Genomic DNA, 11,898 nt, shown 5'->3' with positions numbered 1-11,898 from the left:
AGGACAATCCCACCCATCACGTCCTTCTGGCGGGAAAGCGGAGACGATGTGAAATCCGGACCGTTTTGGCGCTTTTTTTTACCACAGAGCTTCAGCGCCCCGCACGCAGCGCGGTATACCGTCGTCTGATTGGGCAGCCCCGATCACGTGAGCAACGTCTATAAATAGCCCCGGTGCGGACGGGCAGCAGGTTTCGACACGAGGTCGTGGGAGTGTGAGGATTAGTGCAGTTTCTTAGAGTAAAATCGTGAGGGACTGAATTCCCCTTTTCAGATAAGGAACGAGACCCATGATCGAAAGTCTTACTGAGGAGACAGTGCTCCCTCGCCAGAAGGAAATTCTTGAGGGAGAAACAATCTCCAGCGCAATACCGAGAAAACTGCACTCTGGTCACTGGAGATGATCTATCTGGGATTGAGCTGTCTGCCGTCTCGGCAGAGCGGGAAGTAACAGGATCAGGGAAAAAGGTTTGGGCAACAGGGTTGCCCAGAAGGAAAAAAGGGCGAGAAGGATCAGGGGAATTAGAGTGTGAGAGTTGAGGAAAGAAAGCTGAGGTGTTGCTTTAGGAGATGAAGTCATGTCTGGGAGCGGGGAATCGGAGGTGAGTTCCCTGGGACCTTGGACACAGATGATGGATAGATGTACTCTTGATGGCCTTGAAAGGGAAAAGATGCTATTGCTCCATCTCAGACCAGATTAATTCTTGCTTGTGGAGAGGCCCCAGCCACATTAATTCCTGTCAGTGGGGAGTTGATGAGTTACTCCGGGTGCTGATTCTCATCATGGACATTAATTTTGGTTCTTTGACCATTAAGACTATCTACCTCATGCATGCTTCCAGTTCTGTGTCCCTCTGGTGTTTTGTTTCTGCTCAGATGTGAGACAACATTCACTTAATGTTTGTTTCCACAGCTCATACCTGGCATTTGCTTATCTTCAACATTTTGTGTTTTTTTTTGGATGGTTTTTATCTCATCTTCCTCGGTTTTCTTAAGATGCCACTGGATGACAACAGCATTAGTGAAGTAGCTATGCCAACAGTATAACATTTTTCCTTCATCTGGGAATAAGTGCAAATGATTTTCAGTATGTAGTCAATCAGCATCTCAAGCGCTCCCCATCATTCCACAATATCATCGCTCATTTAGGTACTGAAGAGCATTATTTTACTCATTTTGTGATCTGCAGTAGTTTCTTGCCTCTTATATTCTGACATACTTTTTATCTGGGATGTAATCAGCGGTTGACCTTACTCAACTCTTGGGTGTAAATTCCAAGTATTTGCCAACCTCTAAATAAAAATTCTCCTTAAGTCCAGCCCAGGGGGTCTCGGCTGTAATTTGAACTTGTGTTAGCTTGATCTCGTTTCCTATATTGCAGGTACTATCCTTGAACACAAAATAAATATGTGGAAAGTTGTCTTAATCTGTTTTGCAACTGTGATGAAACAAAATGGATTTTAATACTCTGGCACTTCAGGAAATGTCTTTCTTTCCAGGATGCAAACAAGTTTAAAGACATTGTTGGTTACTTTTCCAAAGAAGATTGGGCAGAGCTGAGTGACTGGGAGAAACTCCGCTATAAGAATGTGAAGCGGAACTATGAAGCCATGCTCGCCATGGGTTTGTAGAAAGCATTATTTTCCTTAATATTCTGTTTGGCATTTTCAGATGACACCTGTTGGCATACGATTTTCCCACATGCCATCACAGTGGATAATGAGTTTGAAGGCTGTGTTCATTTGTGCATTCAATTTCCTCTGCTGATACACTTTCAGAATGTGTATAAATACATTTAATAGCCCTGTTCTGTGGTAATATTGATTCAAACACAAGAAAATCTGCAGATACTGGAAAGCTATCAACCTATGCTTTATACACAATGACATGCACTTCTGACATACAAAGATTAAATGTAGCAGTTAAAATCCCCACATAAACTGGAATCATTACACATTCTTGCCTAATGATCTCTTCTTTCTTCCGCCAGGCTGCCCTCAGTTGAAATCTTTGTTGTCTCCATGTTGGAAGCACGGTCACTGCACTCTCAGACAAGAACAAGAGTTTAAGCAATCAGATTACCACTTGCCTCATTACACAATGAATACCTAAGCTTTGAGCAAACCGACACTCACTGATGTGTACAAAACATTTGGTTAACACTAAAAAAAATCTAAACGAAGGTCGTCTGCTAACTTGCCTTTCTGCTGATCAACACTCCCGCGATAAATGCTTGCTCAAGTTTATAGTATGTATATTTCATCATACATTACCTAGAGGTTCATTTTCTTGAAGGGTAAGACCTGTTCTAGAACTAGGCAGTGTTGGACATAAGGCTCCTTCACCTTCTCCCAAAGGCAGAGGGAGGAGAGCAAAGCCTGGGTGGTGGGTGCCCTTGATGCTGAATGCTTTATTGTGACATCACTGAATTACTGGGAGGACTTTTCCTTTGATGGACTGTGGCGCATCCACCACTTTTTCTTGGCTTATCTGTTCTTGGGCATTTGTATTTCCATACCAGGCCATGATGCACCAGTCAGGATACTCTCCACTGTGCAGCAAGTTTTCTGAAACTGTTAGATGAATAATTAATGCTTTCTCTGCAGAATAGTGCAAATTTATTCACAGCATCAAGCAAACCATTGACAGTGTTTTCTCCCAAATTAACAACATGGCATTAAGGTATGGCATTGTGTGAGGAACAGAAGAGACTTTAAAGTTATCCTGTCAAATTCTAACTGCAGTGCTGATGTGGCTCTCCATAATCTGTCACTGTTCAAAACATTGGAAGACAATGTGGGAAGTCTATTCAGCAAATTAAATGAAATACCGGATCTACAGAGAACTTTGTATAAATAATGCTCTGAATCCGAAGAGCATCCCCAAAACACACAGAACCAGAATAAGAAATGTTATCCCCTACTTGAGAGATCACTTAGAAACAACAAATATTAAAGTGAGCAATGGAGTACCTTGGATGAGGGCTTGTTCTCCATGGTGCTTGATATGTACTGCTTTCACCAAACCAAACATGTACTGTCTCTGCAAGTTAGACAACATTCAAAATGTGCTGGGTTGGGATGTTTATGGCTAGATTTTCCAGCAACATATTCCAAATCTGTGACCACTGCAATGACAAGGGTATCATGTGCATTGGAGCTCCACTGTCTCCAAGTTCAGCTCTTATGTCCCATAAAATGCAATTCAAAAGCATATTAAATGCCTACTCTGCTGGTGAAGGCCTCATCGTTTAATACTAAATAAATCTCTGTTAAAGCACAAGATAAGTTTAAAATTAAATAATGACACAAACATACAAACACATGAATTCAGAAATGAATGTGAATAAGAATCAGATTCCTGCCCAAAAAATTCCCTCCAAAGTAATGTGTGATCACTGTAAGATTTCTTTATCACTTTAGAGGAAATGAGCACACCAAACTGCCTAAAGATTAGTTGATTCCTTGTGCAGTTTTGCTTGTTTTCATTTCCTTCTGAGAGTTTCCTATCCAATAGCACAATAATATTCCCATTAAGCATAGGCTATACACTCCTCTCTGGATAATGGAGAAACCTATGTTTCTCTTCAAGTCTAAAAATGAACCCTTAGTTGTATTTGATTGTGAGTTTTTGAATTCAACTGTCCCCTCTTAACCTTCCTAGCTATCTTGTGCTTGTAAATCTGGTGAAATGAAATACTGGCATTATCATCAATAGATAATGAACACATTTTACTTTTCACAGGACTGAATGTACCAAAGCCAGAATTCATGGGACGACGGAGCAGAGGGTGTCAGCCCCATTTATATGAATCAAGTGATTCAGATGAGGAATGGACACCTAATCTTCTTTCCAGAAAGTCACAAAGTAATTTGAATGTATTATTTTTTGAGAATTTTGATCCAGCTGTTAACAAAAATTCCTCTGCAAAGTTTGATTTTGACTCTGTTGAATATATTGCCAAAGAGAATCAATACTAAAGTTTAGAAAGATGGTAATGTGTTACATTTTCCTATTGCACTGCTGATAAGGTGTGAGTTGTCATTTACTTTTATGATACAGTATGTTGCTTTTAACTTAAGCTCTAAATAAATGTCAAAATTTCAGTATATTGTCATATGGACAAACACATGCCTGAACACAATAAAGTAAAATGTACCTACAGAAGTATTGCAGGCACATAGTATCATGTCAGCAGCATTCACAGGAAAAACAAAGTGATAAAAACTTTTACAGTACAGAACAGACTCAGATCAAAAAAACAAGGTCTATTTCAGTGCAAAGTGATCTAAAAGTTTCTAAACCATAGTGATTGAGTATATACTGGATTATCCAGAACTGCCAAGCAGTTGGGATAAAATTTGCTTTTCTTAACCTGAACTAATACTTCACTTTTTATTTCTAAGGGATGAGAACATTTATACCTCTTTTTAAACGTCAATATAGCCAGGGAGCTAAGAGGACTGTTGTCAAGGTAGGAAAAGGAAATGCTTGTGGAATAAATTAATATCAGTATTAATAGCACGGTCACCAACATCAGCATTTCTATTTCTAAAAAAGAAATTGATTGAATTGTTTGTGTTTTCACTATCACCGTTGTTGGATTGATGTGCTTAAGTTAGCAACAATATTTTGGTGTTCAGGATAACGGTTCCACAAATTTTGTTAGGTACACCAGCTGCCATTTCAAATGATTTTTGATGTCATTGTTTAATGTTAATTTGCACCTTCTCTGAGGATTGGATGTCATATGAAAGACGATCAGAGACAAGTATTAAGAAGATATGTCTAATCTCCCCTCATTCTACTGATTCACAATCAGGTGGGTTTCCTTCATTTGTTCTGTGAGCAGGGCTGTTCTTAATTTCCAAACAACTTATTTAATTCTTGTGTTCAAATTTCATCATCTCCTGATGTCATCAAATATTATTTCACAGAATGGTATGAAAGATGTGGCCTTAGAGAAATTACCAACGTGGGGTAGTTCCTGCTTTTATTTGTTGATTGGTTTTGGAGTTCAACTGAAAAGCAAAGGGAGAACTAGTAGGAAGAAAAAATAAAACTTTGCTACTTCATTCTGAAGCACTGTTTGAGCATCACACTTTGCACCCAATTGTCACGTCACAGGTCACTTCCTGTTCAAAGAATAACAAATGTGAAGATTTGAATGAAGTCACTGAGGAACATGGCTCAATGAAGGAAGATCCAGTTTTAATTAAGCAAATCAAAAGAACAGCAGGTAATTTTGGTTTGTACAGGTGAAGCTCTAAGTAGAGACCAAAAATTGACTTTCATTTAATAAGATAAATTATGGAGGTCAGATGAATATCATCTAACTTCCATCATAGATATTTTACTTGGATTTATGAATATATTGCATTCTATATCTCTGTACTTACTGTTCAAACTGACTTGAAACAATAATAGGACATAATGTAGGGTTGATCCACTGTGTTTATATGGTTAGAAATTAAAAATAAAAATGCAATCAGTCTGAGATTATACAACAGATTCCCCAATAGGCTCAGGGTCACTGAGGAATGGATATGCAGGGAGATTCGGGAAAGCTGTAAATGCAACAGGTTATCAGCTACAGGTATATTCCCATTCCTCAATATGGACTGTGAGCTCCTTCGCACAGGAGGTTTCGATGGGACAGAATTTGTTTTCTGCATCCCGGATGGTTTCCTGTATCAACATGTAAATAGCCCAAATAGAGGAGGAGCCATACTGGACCTGGTGCTGGGAAATGTGTCTGACCAGGCGAAATGCATTATAATGCTGGGCATGCATTTAAATTGTGAGGTGGTGCTCAAAGCAGATGTACAGGGCAAGCTGTTGCACACAAGGCGCTTGGTGCTGGGAATGTGTTGCCATGGGTGGCTGTAGACGTCATTATGATCCAGGCTTTTAAGAGTTTTCCTAGAAAAACATATCAGTGTGCAGTGAATGGAGGAATGTGGATGTTGTATAGGCAGATGGGATTTGTTTATATCAGTATTTAACTAATAGTCTAATTAGTTTGGCACAACTTTACAGACTGGCATGTTCTACTGTTCTGTATTGTATTAGTTTAATTTGTTTAATGTTTCCTCCTTTTGTATTATTCCAGCTCTCTCCACCAAAAATATGTTTGGATCAACAAATGACAAGTCAACCACAGTGTCTGAGAAAAGACGGTATGATTTACGAAATAAAGACAAGAAAAATTACACTGAGGAACAGGAGCTTCATGATGACGACTACCTTTGTAAGTCCAAATCATCAATCTATTTCTTTAAAGCAAGCATAATATATTGGGAGAATTTTGGTGATGGTACAATGGATTGGGAGGCTATAGCAATGATGGAACAATGAGATGTGTAGAATGTTTGTGAAAAGAGCACTGACATGTCGGATCAGGGTCGATGATTTCTTTTTAATTTTAACAGCCAGTAATCACATGATTAATGTTAAATTTGCTTCTGCACATTGCAGTATGGTCAACATCTTCTTGGTCCAGTTTATAAGTTTTCATCTTATTTTCAAATATTAGCAATTTGATCTTAATGAGTATAAATGATTTAACTTAAATGTCATAATTTCTGATGTATTTTTGTCACTAATTTTCTCAATGCAGATTCACTATATTTTCCCAAGGGATTTCTTACTGTGCAGTAATGAATGAATTCTGTCATATTACACAAATCTCTGAGGTAACCTGCAGATCATGAAAAACAAGTAATATTTCAGGATTAATTCCCATGATCTGAACTTCAGAATGAAATGTTTTGCTGTTTTACATTTCACAGGCTTTCATTTATAGGTTGACTCTTTCCAGAATTTTCTGCTTTCATTTCAGATTTCCAGACCATGCAGTTATAGATTTTTATCTTTTATGACTGGTTGCTGTTGCAGTCTGATTCTACAACTAATTGTCCATTTTCCCCTCTTCGTAAGGAGATTGCAGTTGCCAACAATTTCATCTACCATTTTTAAAGTGAACATTTCACTATATCTCCATCACTCTTATGCGACTTCATAATTTCCCAAGTCAATTTTACCCAAAGTAAATGTAAACACTAACTCATCATGTTTTTGTTTGTTAAAGTAGCCCTCTGTTAGAAAGTATGCAACCACTTTACTCCATTGGACACTGGATCAAATTTCATGTCTTTTGCATTGGCCCAGTTATAAATGCTTCATTAGTTCAAATTATATAATTTTTCTTTAACTTTTTTGAAGCAGTTTTAATAGAGTTGATCCTATTTGCCAAGACATTGTTACCTTTAAAAGTTTTCTTTGCATTTCTCCTAGCTAATCATTGCACTATTAAGTGAGATCTATGAGATCTCTCTTCAAGTTTATAAATGAATACTTAGTTGTATTTGATTGGTCTTTTGAATGAAACAGTCCAATCGTAGCCCAAGATATTCATATTAACCTACAGCTGACATAATGAAGTCACTTTTCACATATCTCCATTGTTAATCTCACTTACTAGGAATGTCTCCACATACAGGTCATAACAATGGAAAATAATATTTTTTTCTCAGCAATGCACACACAAAATGCTGGAGTAATTCAACGGGGCAGGCACCATCCATGAAAAAGAGATGATCAAGTCTGATGTAGGGTCAGCCCAAAATGTCATCTGTTTACTCTTTTTCATAGAAGCTGCCTAGCCTGCTTAGTTCCTCCAGCATGTTCAGTGTGTTGCTTGGATTCTAGCATCTGTAGATTTTCTTATGTTTGGAGTAATTATTTTTCCAGATGCTTTGCACAGCAAAGTTCACGATGGCATTATATTCAAAGACATGCAGTAAAATTATATCCATCATGGATCACTAGCCTTTCTGAACACCAGCTCCCACCAGCTACAGGAACAGCATCATCCTGATCAGTTCTTAACTTTGTATTTTAGTTTGTGAAGCCTGCGAGACGTTTTTTATTGAAGAATGCCCTGTGCATGGTCCACCCATCTTTATGAAGGACACCGTTGTGGATTCCACTCAACCAGACAGAGCACGTTTAACTCTTCCTGAGGGTCTCTACATAGCCACATCAAAAATTCAGAAAGCTGGTCTTGGTGTCTGGAATGAAGGGAAGATTATTCCCAGGGGTGTTCATTTTGGACCATATGAAGGGGAGCTTTCTACTGAAGAAGCTGCTGCCGTCAGTGGATATTCATGGGTGGTAAGTAGCTCTTGCAGTTAACAAAAGCAATACTCCACACGTTAGGTTGCACCTGTTGAAGAGAACTGTGGGAGTAAATATTTTGCTACCAGCTTGAGATCAGCTGAACAGCACCATAGGGAAAACAGTGAGAGGACAGTGTGTTCACAAAATGTTCCCCACGGTTAATAATCCTGTCTTCCATGATTACCACCATCATTATTTGTACACTGCAAAACTTTGGCATTACATTGTATTTCACTGGAATTAGCGAACCAGCTGCAGACAAGTATTCTCAGCTGAGAAAAACTACAGAACTTCCCACCCTTCATTTCTCTCTTCTCACCATGTTCCAGTGATTTTCAATACCATTCTCACACTTGCAAGCCTTGTTCTTTCCGACTGTCAGCTAAATTAGTACTCTGTCACATTTCCTTTTATTCTGATTTCTACACTCCTGGATTGAGAGTGTATTGAATGTTTGTGGCCAACAGGAAATGATCAGAACTTTGTAGTAGCTAAAGAACCTTTAACTACCATGCAAAACTTTTAAATGTTGTACTGAATTCCAAATATATGTTCCAGTAGTTCATTTTCCACATGATTTGAGTCCCAGGAATATTGCTGGAGTGCTGTGGCATCAGAGCGTAAGCTCATTAAACAGATTAAAGGATAATTAATTGAATCGATAGTATGGGAAATATGCAAACTTCATGCTTATGTTCTTCACTAATCAGGGAATTGTACCAAAATATTTTTCCATAGATCAGTAAGGCAAACAACGAACTTGAGTACATAGATGCACAGGATGAATCTAAATCAAACTGGATGAGGTAAGCAAAGTTTTATACAACTACAAGCAATGATGGATAATTGATTCTGAATGTTCCAGAAGAATCAACACTTTCTCTGACAGTTGTGTTCTCTAGCTAAACGAATTTTTCTCCTCAGACCAGGCCAAGACCCACAAATTCTTACTTTATCCCTGTGATGCTGCACTGCCAACTGATGCTGCAGCAATGTCAACTGCATTGGTGCTGATTCAACACACCCAGGCAAAGCTCCTGAATTTCATCAAGTTTTCCTCTAAATTTCTTGCCCTTACATCCACTTGGACCATTTCTGGCAACTCCATTGGACTTCTTGATTTCTGCGTCCATTTGTGGAGCCAAACTGTCAACTACTATTTTCATCACCCTACTGATTCCAATGGTTTTCTTGACTATACCTCCTCCCACCCTATGACCTTTTAAAAAAATGTTATTCCCCTTTCTCAGTTCTTTCATCTCTGCCACATCTGCTCCCAGGATGAGGCTTTCCTTTTCAGGATATCAGAGATGTACTGTTTCTTCAAAAACTGGGGTTTCTCTTCCTCCACTAGTGATGCTGCCCTCTGATGCATTTCCTCCATTTCTTGAACACTTGCACTCATCCTATCTTCCCATCGCTTTAACAATGACAGAGTTCCTCTTCTCCTTACCTACCACCCCATGAGCCTACGTATCTAACACATAGTGCTTTACAACTTCTGCCATCTCCAAAGGGATTCTATCACCAAATGTATCGTTACTTACCCCCTCTCTCTGCTTTCCACAACCATTTGTCCCTCCCCACTACACTCCCTCCTAGCACTGACCCTTGTAAGCTGGCCATATAACTACTCCTGGCTATTCACCTCCTTCCTCGCCTACATTCAGGGCCCCTTGCAGTCCTTCCGGGTGAGGGAACACGTCACCCACGAATCTTCTGGAGTCCCTGTGCTCCCTTGGTGACCTCCTGTATGTTTGGAAGACCCATCGTAAATTGTGGGACCACTTTGCCAACTACCAACGCTTGATCCATCAACAATTTAATTCTGATTCCAATTCGCATTTCTGTTCTGACATGTCAGTCCATGAACTCCTCTTGTAGCACAGGGAGGTCTCTAATGTGATGGTATCCATATTTATTTCTTTTTATGGTTAAAAAAATCCAAACTCGCTCCTCTTCTTCTATTTCCTACTCTGGCCTCTTACCTCTTCTCTGTATCACCTCTCCCATCAGATTCCTTCCTTTCTAGTCCTTTATCTTTCATACCCACCAAATGTTACCTATCACTTTCTATCTATCATCCTTGAGATACCCCGCCTTTTTATTCTGTTGCCTTTCCCTTTCCTTTCCTGTCCAGAAGAAGGGTCTTGGTCTGAAATGGTGACTATTTACTCATTTCCATTGATGTTGCCTGGCTTGCTGAATTCCTCCAACATTTTGTGCATATTTCTCTGGATTCCCAGAATCTGCAGAATTTCATGTGTTGAAGATAATCAGCCTGTCATGTTTTGATCTGACTAGAATACTGAAACCACAGTTTAAAGTCAGGCAACACACATAAAATGCTGATGGAATGCAGCAGTCCAGGCAGAATCTATAGGGGGAAGCACTGTTGACGTTTCGGGCCGAGACCCTTCGTCAGGACTGGGCATTTAAAGTCAGGAGTCACAGCAAGTCTAAGGAAAGTATTAACCCACTTTACAGCACGCTGCCTCACTCCTGTTGATTTTTACTCCCCTGTTAATATACAGGGGGTAATACACAGTCAGTGTATTCTGCATCTAAGTTGTGCGAGATTGCTTTATCAAGACATCAGATTTGAAGTTGATACACAGTGTATTCTGCATCTAAGTTGTGCGACATTGCTTTATCAAGACATCAGATTTGAAGTTGAATCATAAACGTTGTTATTTGAAATGTGCTGCTGGGAAGATGTTTTGTATTTTGTCCCCAGAGGAACATTGTTTTGTTTTGGTTAGATTCATGTATGGTTGAATGAGAATTCAACTGGAACTTTACATAAAAATCTAAAACAAACTGTAGATGCTGGAAACTTAAAATGAAAAGAGGAGGTTCTGGGAACATTGAGAAGGCTAGTCCACATTCCTAGTTGGGAATTTGTTAAAGTTTCAGATGAAAGAGTATTTGACAGATTTCTGACGAAGAGCTTTCCATATTTCATTCTTGAATTTGAGCCAGAATTGGAGACTTCTCTCATTCATTTGACTTTGCCAATAGACCTCACATTCTGTGTTCACCTCACAATTTTAAGTTTTAACTTCATATTTACTTCTTGTGTTCCAGGTTTGTGAATTGTGCCAGAAAGGAGGAGGAACAGAACCTGGTTGCCTTCCAGCACTGTGGAAACATTTACTACAGGACGTGTAAGCCAGTTCCTCCTGACTGTGAGTTACTGGTCTGGTACGGTGATGATTATGCCAAGGAGCTGGGAATCACTTGGACCTCCATGTGGATGTCAAATCAGGAAGCAAAATGTGAGCATTCTGATCAGTTTAACAAACTCCAGGAAAACATTATGTTTACTGTAAATATGTTATGCATGTTTCAAGTGGAACGTATAACACTATTAAAAACAATGCAGCAATAATCATACAGATGAGATATTTGACAAAAGTTAAAGCACACAGAATTGCCCCAAATTATATAATGGATGTCAACAATGTGTATATTTTGTGGATGCAATGGATATATTTTAAAAATACAGTTGGATTATCTCAGTCTTGAACCTGTGAGGATATTGACAGATGTAGTCAGCTCCCTCACCCTGCTGTGGACCTCAGCAACTCCCAGCTTCTGATTATAGCTGACATGTATACTTTGCTTCGCTGTTTTCCATTTAACAGTAGGACTGTTCCAGAGGCCGGAGGGATTCTTAATGATTAATACATGGACGGGATCAGAGATGGAATCCATC

The 11,898-nt window shown here is 39.1% G+C and overlaps 1 protein-coding gene across 1 annotated transcript in view; it reads left to right on the top strand.

Moving 5' to 3' along the window:
- The first annotated feature begins 577 nt into the window (after window positions 1-577).
- LOC132398189 (histone-lysine N-methyltransferase PRDM9-like) overlaps window positions 578-11,898 on the top strand; it is a 32,500-nt gene continuing 21,179 nt past the window's right edge. Inside the window, exons 1-6 of the mRNA XM_059977310.1 lie at window positions 578-601; window positions 1,499-1,622; window positions 6,112-6,249; window positions 7,903-8,174; window positions 8,919-8,986; window positions 11,268-11,458. Of these exons, the coding sequence (XP_059833293.1) occupies window positions 578-601; window positions 1,499-1,622; window positions 6,112-6,249; window positions 7,903-8,174; window positions 8,919-8,986; window positions 11,268-11,458 (817 nt within the window). The remainder of the gene's footprint in view (window positions 602-1,498; window positions 1,623-6,111; window positions 6,250-7,902; window positions 8,175-8,918; window positions 8,987-11,267; window positions 11,459-11,898) is intronic.

Source organism: Hypanus sabinus, chromosome 1 (genome assembly GCF_030144855.1).
Source record: "Hypanus sabinus isolate sHypSab1 chromosome 1, sHypSab1.hap1, whole genome shotgun sequence".
In the NCBI taxonomy this organism is placed as follows: domain Eukaryota; kingdom Metazoa; phylum Chordata; class Chondrichthyes; order Myliobatiformes; family Dasyatidae; genus Hypanus; species Hypanus sabinus.
Note: the sequence above shows the minus strand (reverse complement) of the source record. Positions and strands in the feature narration are given on the sequence as shown.